Below are 14,717 nucleotides of genomic sequence, written 5' to 3'. Positions count from 1 at the left end.
AAGGGAAAGGTGAGCTACATACACTGAGCGGTTTAGAGTGACAGCACAAAGGGGAAGGTGAGCTACATACACTGTGCGGTACAGAGTGACAGCACAAAGGGAAAGGTGAGCTACATACACTGTGCGGTATAGAGTGACAGCACAAAGGGGAAGGTGAGCTACATACACTGTGCGGTACAGAGTGACAGCACAAAGGGGAAGGTGAGCTACATACACTGTGCGGTACAGAGTGACAGCACAAAGGGAAAGGTGAGCTACATACACTGTGCGGTATAGAGTGACAGCACAAAGGGGAAGGTGAGCTACATACACTGTGCGGTACAGAGTGACAGCACAAAGGGGAAGGTGAGCTACATACACTGTGTGGTACAGAGTGACAGCACAAAGGGGAAGGTGAGCTACATACACTGTGTGGTACAGAGTGACAGCACAAAGGGGAAGGTGAGCTACATACACTGTGGTACAGAGTGACAGCACAAAGGGGAAGGTGAGCTACATACACTGTGGTACAGAGTGACAGCACAAAGGGGGAGGTGAGCTACATACACTGTGTGGTACAGAGTGACAGCACAAAGGGGAAGGTGAGCTACATACACTGTGTGGTACAGAGTGACAGCACAAAGGGGAAGGTGAGCTACATACACTGTGTGGTACAGAGTGACAGCACAAAGGGGAAGGTGAGCTACATACACTGTGTGGTACAGAGTGACAGCACAAAGGGGGAGGTGAGCTACATACACTGTGTGGTACAGAGTGACAGCACAAAGGGGAAGGTGAGCTACATACACTGTGCGGTACAGAGTGACAGCACAAAGGGGGAGGTGAGCTACATACACTGTGTGGTACAGAGTGACAGCACAAAGGGGAAGGTGAGCTACATACACTGTGCGGTACAGAGTGACAGCACAAAGGGGGAGGTGAGCTACATACACTGTGTGGTACAGAGTGACAGCACAAAGGGGAAGGTGAGCTACATACACTGTGCGGTACAGAGTGACAGCACAAAGGGGAAGGTGAGCTACATACACTGTGTGGTACAGAGTGACGGCACAAAGGGGAAGGTGAGCTACATTTACCGTGTGGTGCAGCATTTATGATGGCAGCTGGTAATTTTTTTAGTTTTCTCCCTTGCCCCCTCTCTCAAGCTCGGTTTTTAAGTATGGATACACATTTCAATGCTGGGATCACTTCTGTGTTGTTTGATAATATAGAGACTCTATTTGTATGGTGCTAGATTACATCCTATTGCTGGCATTTTCCACTTTCCAGGTCAGATTTTCTAGATTACCTTGGGGTGACCTGTGTGTCTCATTCATTTTACTCCTCATTATCATTTCTCTTTTGGTTCTTCATTCCTCTCTGTCCCTACTGTTCATCACCCTCTTTCTGTCTCCAATACATAAACAGAATTTTAAGTCTCCCTGACCCATCCATGTTGGTCTCTGGATCTAGAGCTGAATTGCACTACAAAAATAGTATTTTTTTTACTTTGTTTTAGTTATAAAATCTGACTAAACATAAGGGTTCACAAGTCTTCCTCTGCTAACCTGATGCTTTGTGGTCTTCACGTGACCATATGAATAAAATATCTAATTCTGTGGAAAAAAAACAGTATATATCCTTGTGTTTTTACTACTTTCACTGACCTGCACCTAGAGGCATTGCCATTAGTTCTATTGTTAACTCACTGATTAGTATTCATTGATCACATTGTTTGACAAGTAAGAGACTTACCTTGTGCCCTTTCCTTGCCTTTCTTTTTGTACAGTTTTGTACATATTTGTGGTTAGGCCCATGTTGCTGTGGCTGCTTTCTTGTTTGTTAAATAGTTGCTTGTGCATATTTTATTGGTGAGAGCAGTCTTATGATATTTGTATGGTGTGTAGATTGCATCCTATCTTTCCTCAGCTGCCTTTATATCGCTTGATCCTTTAGGGAAGCATTGCTTGTGTAGTTAACCAGTGGATGAGGAGGAACAAAATCCTGCACCCAGTGGAAAAAGACTTTGCCAATCAACCAGCATGCTTGAGACTCCTCAGACCCACATAAAGGCTGCAGTCAGCAGGGGAAGTGTTGCATCTGAGACCAAACTAATATGTAGACTTAGTCAGTCCTGTTTTCCAGTGTTCAGGTCTGAGTGCTGTAATTAGCTCTGTTCTTTGAGACTGTTGGTGGCAGTGAATTTGTGCAGATGTCAGTGAGTGTGTGTGCGCCTCAGGGTTTGTGTTTGTCTGCACATGTAGTTTGCAGTACTTTAAAGGGCCATAATACCCAAATGTTTAAACACTTGAAAGTGATGCAGCATAGCTGTAAAAAGCTGACTAGAAAATATCCCCTGAACATCTCTATGTAAAAAAGAAAGATATTTTACCTCAAAAGTTCCTCAGTAGCCACCTCCCATTGTAAAGGACTTACTCTGCTGAGCTGAGGAGATTGTGAGGTAAAATATCTTCCTTTTTTACATAGAGATGCTCAGGTGATATTTTCCTGTCTGCGTTTTACAGCTATACTGCATCAGTTTCAAGTGATTTAGCATATGAGTATTATGTCCCTTTAAGCAATTGTATATGAGACTGTTAGTGGCAATGTATGTGTGCAGATATCTGTGTGTGTGCGCGCGCCTCAGGGTTTTCGGTTTGTCTGAACATGTAGTCTGCAGTACTTTGTAGTTTTGTATCACCGCTTCACATCAGGATGCTCTCTTCAAACACTGCTGGCCTCTGGCTGCACTGTGCACATTTTCCTTAACACAGAGTAGCAAGAATGAAACTCTGAATGGTAAACTCTCCACTTTTTAAATTCCTCAGTTGTAATGAAGATGTGCTATAACTTACTTTTTAATATATATATAAAATTCAAATACCCTGTGTTCCACCGCCCACTTAAAAAGTCAATATTTCTGTGAGCTAAAGGTTTGAATTGCTACAACAAAAGGTGCCCAAAGGAGAGAGCGCTGATTGGAGAACACATCAAACATTTAGCTCACAGAAACATTGACTTTTTAAGTTGGCCGGTGGAGTGTGGGGCATTGGAATTTTATATCTATATTAAAAAGTAAGTTATAGCACTTACTTCATTACATCTTCATTACAACTGATTAATTAAACTCCATCTAAAATATCACTAACACTCTGGATCTGATTTTAAAAAGGGGAGAATTTACCATCACTTTAACTAAAGCACCTTTTTTATTACTACATTTTACTTTTTTATTATTATTATTGAATTCAATTTTAAAATCGCCTGAAGAAATTTTTTTACAAAAAAAATCGCATTGCAGAAAGTGAATAAAATGCTGTGCCTCTGGGCTAGTACTATTTGTCATCCCCTGATATCTATCTATTTATCTATCCTGGTTGATATGTCATATGTCACTTCAGTCCCTAGATAGAATTATAATATTCTGGTTGATATGTCATATGCCACCTCAGTTAGCCTGAAGCTGAAGGTACTCCTATTTAATGGGTTGTTGTTGGTTTTTATCACCACAATTTCATAATATTTGTTTTAGTGAGCTCATTTAGAGCTGCTTTTTTTTTCCTCAGCTGGTTTCTGTCCCTCACACATACTGCAGTTCTTTCACATGATTAGTTTCCATTTAACACACTTTTAACGGCTCTTCTTGCACCCAAGTACTTCCTCATAATTTTTTTTATCTCACCCACCCTTCTCAAGACGTTTATCTATGTGTACAGACTCTGTTATTAGTGTTTTGTCATAGGCAAAACACTAAATGGGTGAATATGTCTTTATATGGTGACAAAGCTTTGAGCAAGTATTGTAAAATATTGGTATATGTCCACTAAAGTGGCAGAGTGTAGTGAAATATGTACTCTTTCTCCTACATCATCATCATAATAATAATAATAATAATAATATTGTTCTGAAGATGGCTTGATACAAAAGTTATTAGGGTTATTAGACTTGGATAATAATACTCTCCCTTAATATGTATCATAGCTAGGGGGGTAGATGAAGGCTACAGAACATGCACAGTGTTTTCCAGTTTAAAGTAACTCAGATATGAGGCAAATAAAGACGTACAATGTCCCTGCTTTATGCTGGCAGGCAGAAGTTAGGGACATGTTATTTATAACTGCTAATAATGGAAGCTATAGGATAAAGAAATCTTTACTCTAATCCCGCAGAACATGCTGTGATGTGAGATGCAAATGCATCATGTCTGCAGAAAGAGCAGGACACGTGCAGGGATGTTAGAGCTTTTGCTTTGCAGCGCTGCTCCACATCAGGCTGTTCTCTTTAAAAAGTGCTGTTTTTTGGCTGCACTGTGTAAGTTTTCCATAGCACAGTGCAGCCAGAGCAAAGATGACTTTGTTCTCAAGGATTTTTTCAGCCCGTACCCTAACTTTTCCTGGACCGCAAACCTATGTGTAAGATGTTCTTGTGAACAACGCATCCTTTTTTTTTTTTTTTTTACTACATTTTTACCATATAATTTGGGCTGTGCAATTAATTGCATGATGCAGTTATTCTCGATATGAGGCTATGCAATATTTGGCTGCAATTTTTTGCAAATCATGAGATTTGAAGTGGGTGGGAGAGTTTAACATAATATATGTGAATACATTTTGTGGCCTTCATTTTTGCCTTGTTAGGGTTACATGGTATATTTAAGGGCTGTTCTGTGTTATTTTATTAATACAATTGTTTCTCTACATTGTGGATTAATACTGTATATCCCCACTTAATATGTCTGACCCATTAGAGGGAACCTCCAGGGATTATAATGCAGTTCAGGAAACTTATGCTGTTCATTTTCCCTATTTATTTTGCAAAACTGTTCCAGTGGACTAAATTAACCAGTTTTGTGCTAATTGTGTTCCACATTTCCAGTTCCCAGGCCATAATTCTGTTAGTTTGTCAGACAGACATCTAGTGCACATGCCTGTCTATAGGGGGGGATAACACTGTTTTGTCACCTGAGTTCAAGAATACCTTAAAGAGAACTATGTCAGAGCTGTTCCCAGACCAAGGAAGCACAAATGTAAATCTGGAAATTTATCTCAACCCCCCCATTCACTCACAGGGGACTGAACATCTTGCTCTGCTACCACCTAGTTTACAAACCACTGAGTCCCTTTCTGAGAATTCTGAGTGTTACTCTGTAACTGAGACAGAGACTGACTCCACATTTAGATATACAGTGGATCATATTAGTTTCCTTCTACAGGAAGCTCTGAACACCTTAGAAATGTTGGAACAGACTACAGAATTTCCAAACCTGTAAATAAGTTGAATCAGGTTTTCAAAGCTCCGCCAAAAAGTCTCTTAGGCCTTTGAAGCTCCAGACTTGGTTACAGACAATATTGCCAAATAATGGAAGAGACCAAGCATTTCTTATACTCCGGACAGGTTCAAGAAGATGTATCCTCTTTCAGAAAAGAATCTGACAGCCTGAGAAGCAGTTCCTAAGGTAGATGGAGCTATTTCCACTGTGGCAAAAAGCACAACTATCCCTATGGAGGATAGTTCCTCATTTAAGGACCCAATGGACTGCAAATCGTAGTCTTTGCTGAGGAAATTATTTTTTCAATGAGCACTTCAGCTTAGACCAGCAGTGGCAATCACTTGTGTGGCGGCCGCAACATCCTTTTTGGTGTGATTCTTTCTCTCTCAGAAAGAACAGTCATCTGAGGATAATGTCTAATGATTTCACGTGCGATGCACATAAATTTAAAATTGATGTTAAAAATATGTCCATTGCTGTTCTGCAAAGGAGAGCTTTATGGCTTAATTTCTGGTCAGCTTGTATGGTCTCTAAGAATAGACTCTTGTCAATTCCCTTTGAGGATAAATTGCTTTTTGGATCAGAGTTAGGCTCTATCATTAAAACTATTACTAGAGGTAAATGAGCTTTTCTTCCTCTAGTCTAAGGAAAAATATAAGCAAACTAATCGTTTTTGTTCCTTTTACTCTGCAAGAGACCAGAAGTCCTTTTCCAATTAGAAGTCTGACTCCTCCAAACCTTCCTGGAAGCCAGGATCTTCCAAAAAAGCCAAATTCCAGTCAGAAATCTGCATGGAGGGAAGGCCACCTGTCCAGAGGATTCTCTGGTAGGGGCAGATTGATTTGGTTCAGAAGGCTTGGTGCAGATCAGTTCAGGATCCCTGGGTTCTCAACATTATATCCCTGGGTTACTGTATAGGATTTCGCACCAGGCCTCACTGGGAACGGTTTAATCAGTCTCACGTTCCAAAGATCCTCTAAAAGGCAGCTTCCTTTATTCAATGTGTTTGGTATTTAAAGAATTTGGGGTTAATACAACTTCTCTTAGCTTCTCAACGGGGAAAGGATTCTCTTGCAACCTCTTTATTGTCCCAAAGAAGGAGGACATCTACTGTCCCATTCTGGATCTAAAGCCCCTGAACAAATTTGTCATTCAAGTTGGAAATGGTTCGCATCATTTTGCCTCTGGTTCAAGAGGGTCAATTTATAACAACAATAGATTTGAAGGATGCTAATCTACACATCCCAATTCAAAAAGACCATTTCGAGTTTCTAAGATTTGCTTTTCTCAACAAGCATTGCCATTTTGTGACTCTACCTTTTGGTTTAGCCACTGCTCCTCGCATCTTCACAAAAGTTTTAGGGGCTCTGTTAGCAGTGATCAGAACACAGGGAATCTCCATTGCTCCTTATTTGGATGACATTTTGATCCAATCCCCGTCTTTCTTTCTCTGGCATCTTCTCATACACAGAAGGTGATTTGCTTCCTTCTGGAACATGGATGGAACAACAATGTTTTCAAGAGTTCATATATCCCTAGCTACAAGAGTACTCTTTCTGGGAGTGATAATAGACTCTGTTCATCTTTGTTCTCTTCAGTTATACATGCTTCAACCGTTGTCAAAGGATTGCTTTCATCTGTAACAGCAAATAGAGCTCAGTTCATCAGTCCTGGCCTACCTGAGCAGTGGTCACTACAGATGCAAACCTGATTGGTTGGGGAGTTCTGGAAGGCACAGGAAGTGTGGTCTCCTCAGGAGTTGCGGTTACCTATCAACATCATAGAACTTTATGTGATCCTTCGGGCTCTACATTTTTGGCCTTTTCTTAGACTGGAAAATGTATTTGTTTTCAGTCAGACAACGTCATAGCTGTGGTGTACATCAATCATCAAGGAGGGACTCTAAAGTTCCCTAGCTATGCAAGAAGATTCTCACATTCTGTCTTAGGCGGAGGAAAACCACTGCACTCCATCGGCTATTCACATTCCCGGTGTGAACTGGGAAGCAGATTACTTAAGCCGTCATTCGGTACATCCAGGAGAATTGTCCCTTCATCAGGACGTGTTCAATCAATTATCCCTGAGATGGGGTCTTCCAGAAATAGACCTTTATGGTATCCAAGATGAACCGCAAACTTTCAGTTTATTGCACAAGGTCAAGAGATCCAAGAGCTCAAATGACATGCTATAGTCTGTCCTTGGAATTTTCTACTGGTCTATCTATTTCCCCTGTTCTTCTTCCAGGATTGAATTGCAAGAATCAAACAGGAATTGGCTTTAGTAATTTCATAGCTCCCATGGCCCAGCAGAACTTGGTATGCAGATCTCATCCAAATGGAAGATCTGCTATCTCAAAGTGCATTATATTATCAGGATCTCAGATCTCTGAATTTGATGGTGTGGCGGTTGAATGCCTAGGCCTCAAAAGTAAAGGTTTCTCAGATTCTGTGATCTCCATACTTTTTTTGCAAACAATGAAACCGCTCACACAGAAGATTTACCATAAAGTTTGGAAAACTTATTTTCTCTGGAGTTCTTCTAGAGCTGTTTTTGTTTGTTTTTTGTTTTTTTTTTCTTCTTGGAAATCCTTTAGAATTCCCAGAATTCTTCATTTTTCTCCAGGATGGTCTGCAGAAAGGTTTATTGGTTTGTTCCTTTAAAAGGTCAGATATTGGTCTAATCTGTTTTGTTTCATAAAAGTTGGCAAAAATGCCTGATCACTTTTGTACAAGCCTTGGTGACAATTTGCCATATTAGTCCTATTTCTCCACCTTCAAATTTAAATCTGGTTCTATTTGTTTTGCAAGGTCCTCCCTTTGAACCTATGCATAATTTGGTCCTAAAATTGTTGTCTTGGAAGGTTCTTTCTTCTAGCCATCTCTTCAGCAAGATGAGTTCAGCAGTTTCTTCTGATCCTCCCTTTTTGTTTAATCATCAGGATTAAGCGGTTCTTAGAACCTAAATATGATTTTCTTCCTATGGTTGCATCTTCTGAGAATATTAACTAGGAAATTGTTGTTCCTTCTTTGTGTCCAAATCCTTTTATCTCTAAGGAAAGTCTTTTTTGCATAATTTTGATGTGGTCCGAGCCTTAAAAGTTTAACTTAAGGATACTAAGGATTTTAGACAGACATCTAGCTTGTTTGTCCATTCTTCAGGTACCAGGAAGGGTCAAAAGGCTGCAGCGGTGGCTTTAGCATCATGACAGAAGCAGGCAATATGTCAAGCTTTCTTGGTTGGGGGAAACGGTCTCCAAAAATAGTTATTGGCCATTCTACTAGATCTGTATCTACTTCTTGGGCCTTTAAGAAAGAGGCCTCCTTGGTAAAAAATTTGCAAGGTGGCAACTTGGTCTTCTATATTTATGCTTCTTTCAAAAGTGTTTTTGGTAGGAATGTCCTTCAGGCCTCAGTGTCATCCACCTGTATGTAACATGGACTCTCAGCTTGGGGGTTATTCCACATGTTATCGACACCTATGGACTCTTTTCATCTTACAAAAGAAAATAGAATTTATACTTACCGATCTTTCGGGATGAGGAGAGTCCATAGGACCTGCCCTATTTTTGTTGAATCTTGGCGACTGGTTCTTATTTGCACCTCTTAACCCTGCTTATAGTCTTTCCTACCATTTTTCTACCTCTCTCCTCTGCTCGACTATACGTTAACTGGAGAGTTGGAGGGATTAAAAGCACCACCTGGTTGGTGGAAAATATATCCCACAAGTTATGTACACCTATGGACTCTCCTCATCCCAAAAGAAATAAATTTATCAGAGAGAGAGATAAAAGAATGGATAAGAAAACATGATAGTCAGAACTCATTTTCACAGTTACCCACTAAGCCTTTGATATTCAATGGTTCCTTCTGTCTCCTTGCAAACAGTATAATGTTGTGAAACACCTGCAGCCTCAGATCATAAGAAAAAAGCCCATATCAAGATTGAGCAAAGTCTATCCCAGTCTAAAGGGAGGGGTGTGGCATCTTGGTGCTATTGCAGACATAACATAAAAGCTTTATGAAACTTGTGCATAAGAGTTTGAAAAATGCAGAACCATTGGCAGCTCGCAATTTCAGAATGGAATTACAGGACAAAATAAAGTATATTGTAGAGGGTTTTTTTTTTTTTTCTACATATACAATTTATCATTTTAAATTTACCATTTAAAAGTGTTTAATGTCCCTTTAATTTGTTAAAAAATGCTGATTATATAGCACACTTTGTCCCCAGGAACCCAAGTCAGATATTTGTGTGTTGGGCATTGTCAAATAATACACAGCAGTGAATTTGTTTTTATAGTAAAATCTCTAGCAAATGTTGCCCTCAATATAACAATATCATGTTTGTTCTAGAACCTCTTTCAATACACTTTTTTTTTTTTTTTATATATAAACGTGTCTTACTGATCTCTTTCTTTTGTGCCCACAGGAGGTCGAAGGGGCCTCTGCGGCAGCTGGCAATGACCGTGTACGGGATCTGCAGAGTGAAGTGGAAGGTGTCAAAAACATAATGTCACAAAATGTGGAGCGGATCCTGGCAAGAGGGGAAAACCTGGACCACTTGAGAAATAAAACTGAGGACCTGGAAGCCAGTGTGAGTATTTAGAGTCCAACATACCAGTTTCCGCAGGGTTCATTTTATCATTTCTGTCACATTCTTTTACTTTTCTTTATCTTTGATCTCTCCAAAATCATACTTTGTCACCATCTATGATCATACTGTATCTTCTCTGCCAGTTGTTAAAGGGATAGTAAACACTTAAAATGTTATTGTATAAAAAGAACGATAATCCCTTTATTTACCATTCCCCAGTTTTGCATAACTAACACTGTTATAGAAATATACTTTTTACATCTGTAATAACCTTGTATCTAAGCTTCTGCTGCCTGCCTCCTTATCTCAGATCTTTTGAGAGACTTGCATTTCAGGCAATTAGTGCAGACTCGTAAATAACTTCATGTGCACAATATTATCTATATGAAACACATGAACTAGCGCCCTCTACCTGTGAAAAACTGTCAAATGCAGAGGCGGCCATCAAGGGCTTAGAAATTAGCATATGAGCCTACCTAGGTTTAGATTTCAACTAAGAATAACAAGAGAACAAAGCAAATTTGATAAGTAAATTAGAAAGTGGTTTAAAATGACATGCCCTATCTGAATCATAATAGTTTTTAATTTGGACTTTACTATCCCTTTAATCTCTTAAACCATCACTTTACTCAATACTTGATAAGACCTGAGAGTCAGGGAGCTACAGCTCCTAAGTGTTTACTCCAAAAAGCTAGGAGTACTCGACATACTGTAGATCTTTCTATAAATGACTTCCCTGGCACCTATAAAGTTTGACAGTTAGTCAATGATGTGTCTTTTTCCTAAGCTACATAAATGTGTAGACCATAACAGAAGACAAGAGAAGAAGTACATCAGTCTGATCCTACCTAAAATGAATGGTAGCCTCAACATAACAGGCAATCCCCCTCTTTCTGTGAATAAAGATGTAGACCCCTGGCCTTAGACTTTGCAGTATTTCTACATAATGTATGGTTTGTACTGTACTGTCATCACCTCTATGCTTCCTTTGGTAGACCACCATGGTATTGTTGACTAAGTAAATTTTAAAATTGCATGCTCTATTTGATCATAAAAGAACATTTTGGGGTTTCATATCCCTTCTCTCCTAAACCAGTTGGCCAGTTTTGCTAAGAACCTTTCTGATGTCCTATAACCTCTTCCCCTTCTTCCTCTAGCTAATCTCAAACTCTCTAAAATACTTCTTTTTAAAACCACATATTTTTTAATTTCTCTTCTCTTTTCAGTCGGAACACTTCAAGACTACGTCTCAGAAAGTCGCCCGAAAATACTGGTGGAAAAATGCCAAGATGATTGCTATTATCTGTGTAGTGGTTGGGATCATTCTCCTTCTCATTATCCTCCTTGCCACAGGAGTTATCCCCACATAAATGGTGCTTGTGACTTCTACCTCTCCACCATGTATCTCCCCTGCTGAGGACTTACCCCTCGGCTCTTAACCTTGTCTGGCAGTCTTATGGAGAAGCCATGGGAATTTTATGGCATTACATTTTCTGATATCTCTGTACAAATACAACTCACACTTGATCCTAAAGCCTATTTATATTGTGTATGAAGAGTCGCTTCATCCATTAAAATCTCACCAATGAAGCATTATTGCTTGTACTAATATAGGTTATGGTTTCTACTGTATTTAGCATTTGGTGGAATTCTATTTTGGTGAAAGGAAATGACTCTGCATACACTATGTAGAATTTTACTTAAACTGTCAACATCCTGTACTCCGTGTACTACCATAAAGAATGATTAGCTAACATCTGGAACCTAGCAGATGTTTCCTAACGGTAGCAATAATCTGCCCTCTGTCCTATAATGTGAAATATTTTACTCCAGTGAGATACATTTTTCTGCTAATAAGTGTATTGTGTTTTCAATGTGGGGAAGCGTTTGTGGATAGACTGCAAAAATGACGAACATATGAGGATAATCTTACCTGGAGATAAATCCAACTTGGGTTTTAGTAGTAATAATAATTCTCCATACCTATATGCTTCTGACCTTCTCTGAAGCAAGTTCTCATTTATATGAGTAATGGGTGCATCTGTAATGTACCATTTACTAAATACCTTACATCAAAAATGAGAGCAGAAATACATAGTTATAAAAATACCCCTAGACGTCCTTCATATTTAGTTATTGTAATTTCTTTTATTGTAGTTTCTGTTAAACGTATTCGCTTATGCTCTATTTTTGCTTTGTGCTCTGCAAACTAACACACAATGCTGTTTTGTGCCTATAGGTCTATTAACAAAACTGCAGCTACCTCTAGGTCTAGTAACAAAACTGCAGCTGCCTCCTATAGTCTCTGAATAAAACCGTTATTGATGTGATGGGGTATAGTGTATTGAGCTTGTTGAAGTTTTTTTTTCCCTTAAGGTACATTTTAATGCAAAACACACATGGTCTAATTTGCATTACCAGGCCTAGATAACTGTGACCTGGTTATCATGGCTCTTGTAAACTGGTGGTAACATAAAACACATCCATAGACTTAACTCCATTAAGAAGTTCCAAGTGCCTACTTTTTTTTTTTTTTGGTGTTATCAATGGGATATCAGACTAGGGGGCATGCCTAGCAACTTAGGCAGCCCCTCATGATCCGATCCCGGGCTATGAAATTGCATGATCTCATTGACGATTGCGTGATTTAGTTTTTCTAGCAAGTGTTTACATCGCTTCAAGCAAGAAGCACTCTCACCTTACCAGTCTTTAAACACCAGGGTGCAGCCAGTAATAATAAGCTTTCAAGAAAAAATTGCACTCACTGGTTTTGAAAACAAACAGTGATTTATTCACGTGACGTTTCGGGGGATTCACCCCTTCCTCAGACGTCTGAGGAAGGGGTAAATAACCCCGAAACGTCACGAGAGTAAAACACTGTTTGTTTTCAAAACCGGTGAGTGCTATTTTTTTTTTATATATAATATATATATATATATATATATATATATATATATATATATATATATAATTATTTTTTTTAATTATATACACTTGCACATATACGTACACTCACACACACTTATTTAGCATTAGAATATTGCTTTCGTTTAATTTGCAGATACAAACCAATGCTGTCTTATCCTGTGCCGGACAATGTGTACCGGGGGTATTCATTCTTAAATCCTTATTAGTCAGATTGGTAGGAGGGAGAAAATATTCATATGAGATGCATCTTGGGGAGAGCTCTAAGAGATCTTTGGCATTTTTATGATGCCTCTTTAACAAAAAAAATAGTTTTACATTAATTTTGTGAATAATTTAACCTAGGGGCCTTTTTATTTTTTCTTTGCCTCGGTAAGAACATACAAATATTTTGCTGGTCTCTCCAGCACTGAATGGGGTTAGGAGGAGGGGCTATTGGTTCTAATGACCATAAATAATCGTAACGTTCCAGATTTGACTTTGTGACAAGCACATTCCAGAGATTTTTTATATCCATGTATGACCTGGAGATGAAGAGAATAAATGTATCTAGCTGTTAATTAAACCTCAGACCAGGGTAGTCAAGTGTTTATCATGGAGAGCTGGAGCCATATCCGATTATTGGGACTTTCTTGACTAAACCATTAAAGAAACATGACACTCAAAAAAATAAAAATCTCTTCTCATCTAAAAGAGTATTTGTAAAGTTCCCCTTTTTTTTTTTTTTTTTTTTTTTTTTTTAAATTCAAAAATAGATAATCCAATTATAAAACTTAATTTTTTTTCTGTGTGGGAGTTGCATTTCCTGTTACTTTCAGATTTTTTTCCCCATGCAAAAAAAATATTTTCATAGTTGCACTACTGCTGTTTTTATATACAGTATAGAAAATGCTGTAATCCAGCGTCCCTTTAATTGACTCGTATGTGTCAACACAGAGGTAATATAAAAAAAAAAACATGGTCTGTCTCCAGCTCTGGAGGATAATCATTAGACAACCCTGTTATACACAAATTCATTGGTCAAACTTTTGCACAGAATTAAACTATATCTATCTAGTGTCCTCTGTAAGCCTGTAATGCTCCTGGCAAACAGTAGAGGGCGCTCATGGCAAACCGCAGAGGGCAGGTGTGTAATACTAAATATACTAAAAGGTGGAAGTAAATTCTTACTATTGATGTACAAATACACAAACAAGCAGAGACTCAGAATAACATGAAGAACAATATGTTGTAAGCTTTGTAGTCAGTGAGTAGTTTAAACATGTCACTGTATAACACAGTAAGTCTGTAGATTAATATGTATATAATAAGCATATATATATATATATATACTGAACATGAGTGTGAAGCTCATTCTATTTCACTGTCCTGATGATTATAACAGATTTATTTATAAGATTAATATTAAAGACTTTATTTGGCTATTTTCTGCTGCATTTTCTTATTTCAGCTTTTGCACTGTACATAGCCCTCAGCTTCCACAGCTCTTATGTTACTTCCATACACCCTGCAACATTATACAGCTTGTATGTTTGTTTAGCTGCTTATAAAGCTACTCTACTTGAAAAAAAACTTGAAAGGCTGTTAAAGCAAGGGAGACTTCCGAGGGAATGAAACACTGTCTTTGTGGGAGGGGCTGCATCTATGTTGCTTCTAGAAAGCAGTGTATGTGTCAGCACTCGCCTTCTAACAACTTTACATTGGAAGTGAATACAAACCAAAAAGTGATTCTTGTAGTGTTGTTTAAAGGTACAGGAAACTCCAAAAAAAATTTTCATGATTTGGATAGAGCATACAATTTTAAACAACTTTTCAATTTACTTCTATTATCAGATTTGATTCATTTTTCTTGTTATCCTTTCCTGAAGGAACAGCATTGCACTACTGGCAGCTAGCTTAACACATCTAATTAGCCAATCACAAGAGACAAATGTGTGCAGGCACCAATCAG

At 38.6% G+C, this 14,717-nt stretch overlaps 1 protein-coding gene across 1 annotated transcript in view; it reads left to right on the top strand.

Moving 5' to 3' along the window:
• LOC128663465 (vesicle-associated membrane protein 8) overlaps positions 1-14,190 on the top strand; it is a 67,724-nt gene extending 53,534 nt beyond the window's left edge. Inside the window, exons 2-3 of the mRNA XM_053717807.1 lie at positions 9,677-9,841; positions 11,068-14,190. Of these exons, the coding sequence (XP_053573782.1) occupies positions 9,677-9,841; positions 11,068-11,211 (309 nt within the window). The 3' untranslated portion in view covers positions 11,212-14,190. The remainder of the gene's footprint in view (positions 1-9,676; positions 9,842-11,067) is intronic.
• The last annotated feature ends 527 nt before the right edge of the window (positions 14,191-14,717 follow it).

The sequence above is a fragment of the Bombina bombina genome, chromosome 6 (genome assembly GCF_027579735.1).
Source record: "Bombina bombina isolate aBomBom1 chromosome 6, aBomBom1.pri, whole genome shotgun sequence".
Classification (NCBI taxonomy): domain Eukaryota; kingdom Metazoa; phylum Chordata; class Amphibia; order Anura; family Bombinatoridae; genus Bombina; species Bombina bombina.
Note: the sequence above shows the minus strand (reverse complement) of the source record. Positions and strands in the feature narration are given on the sequence as shown.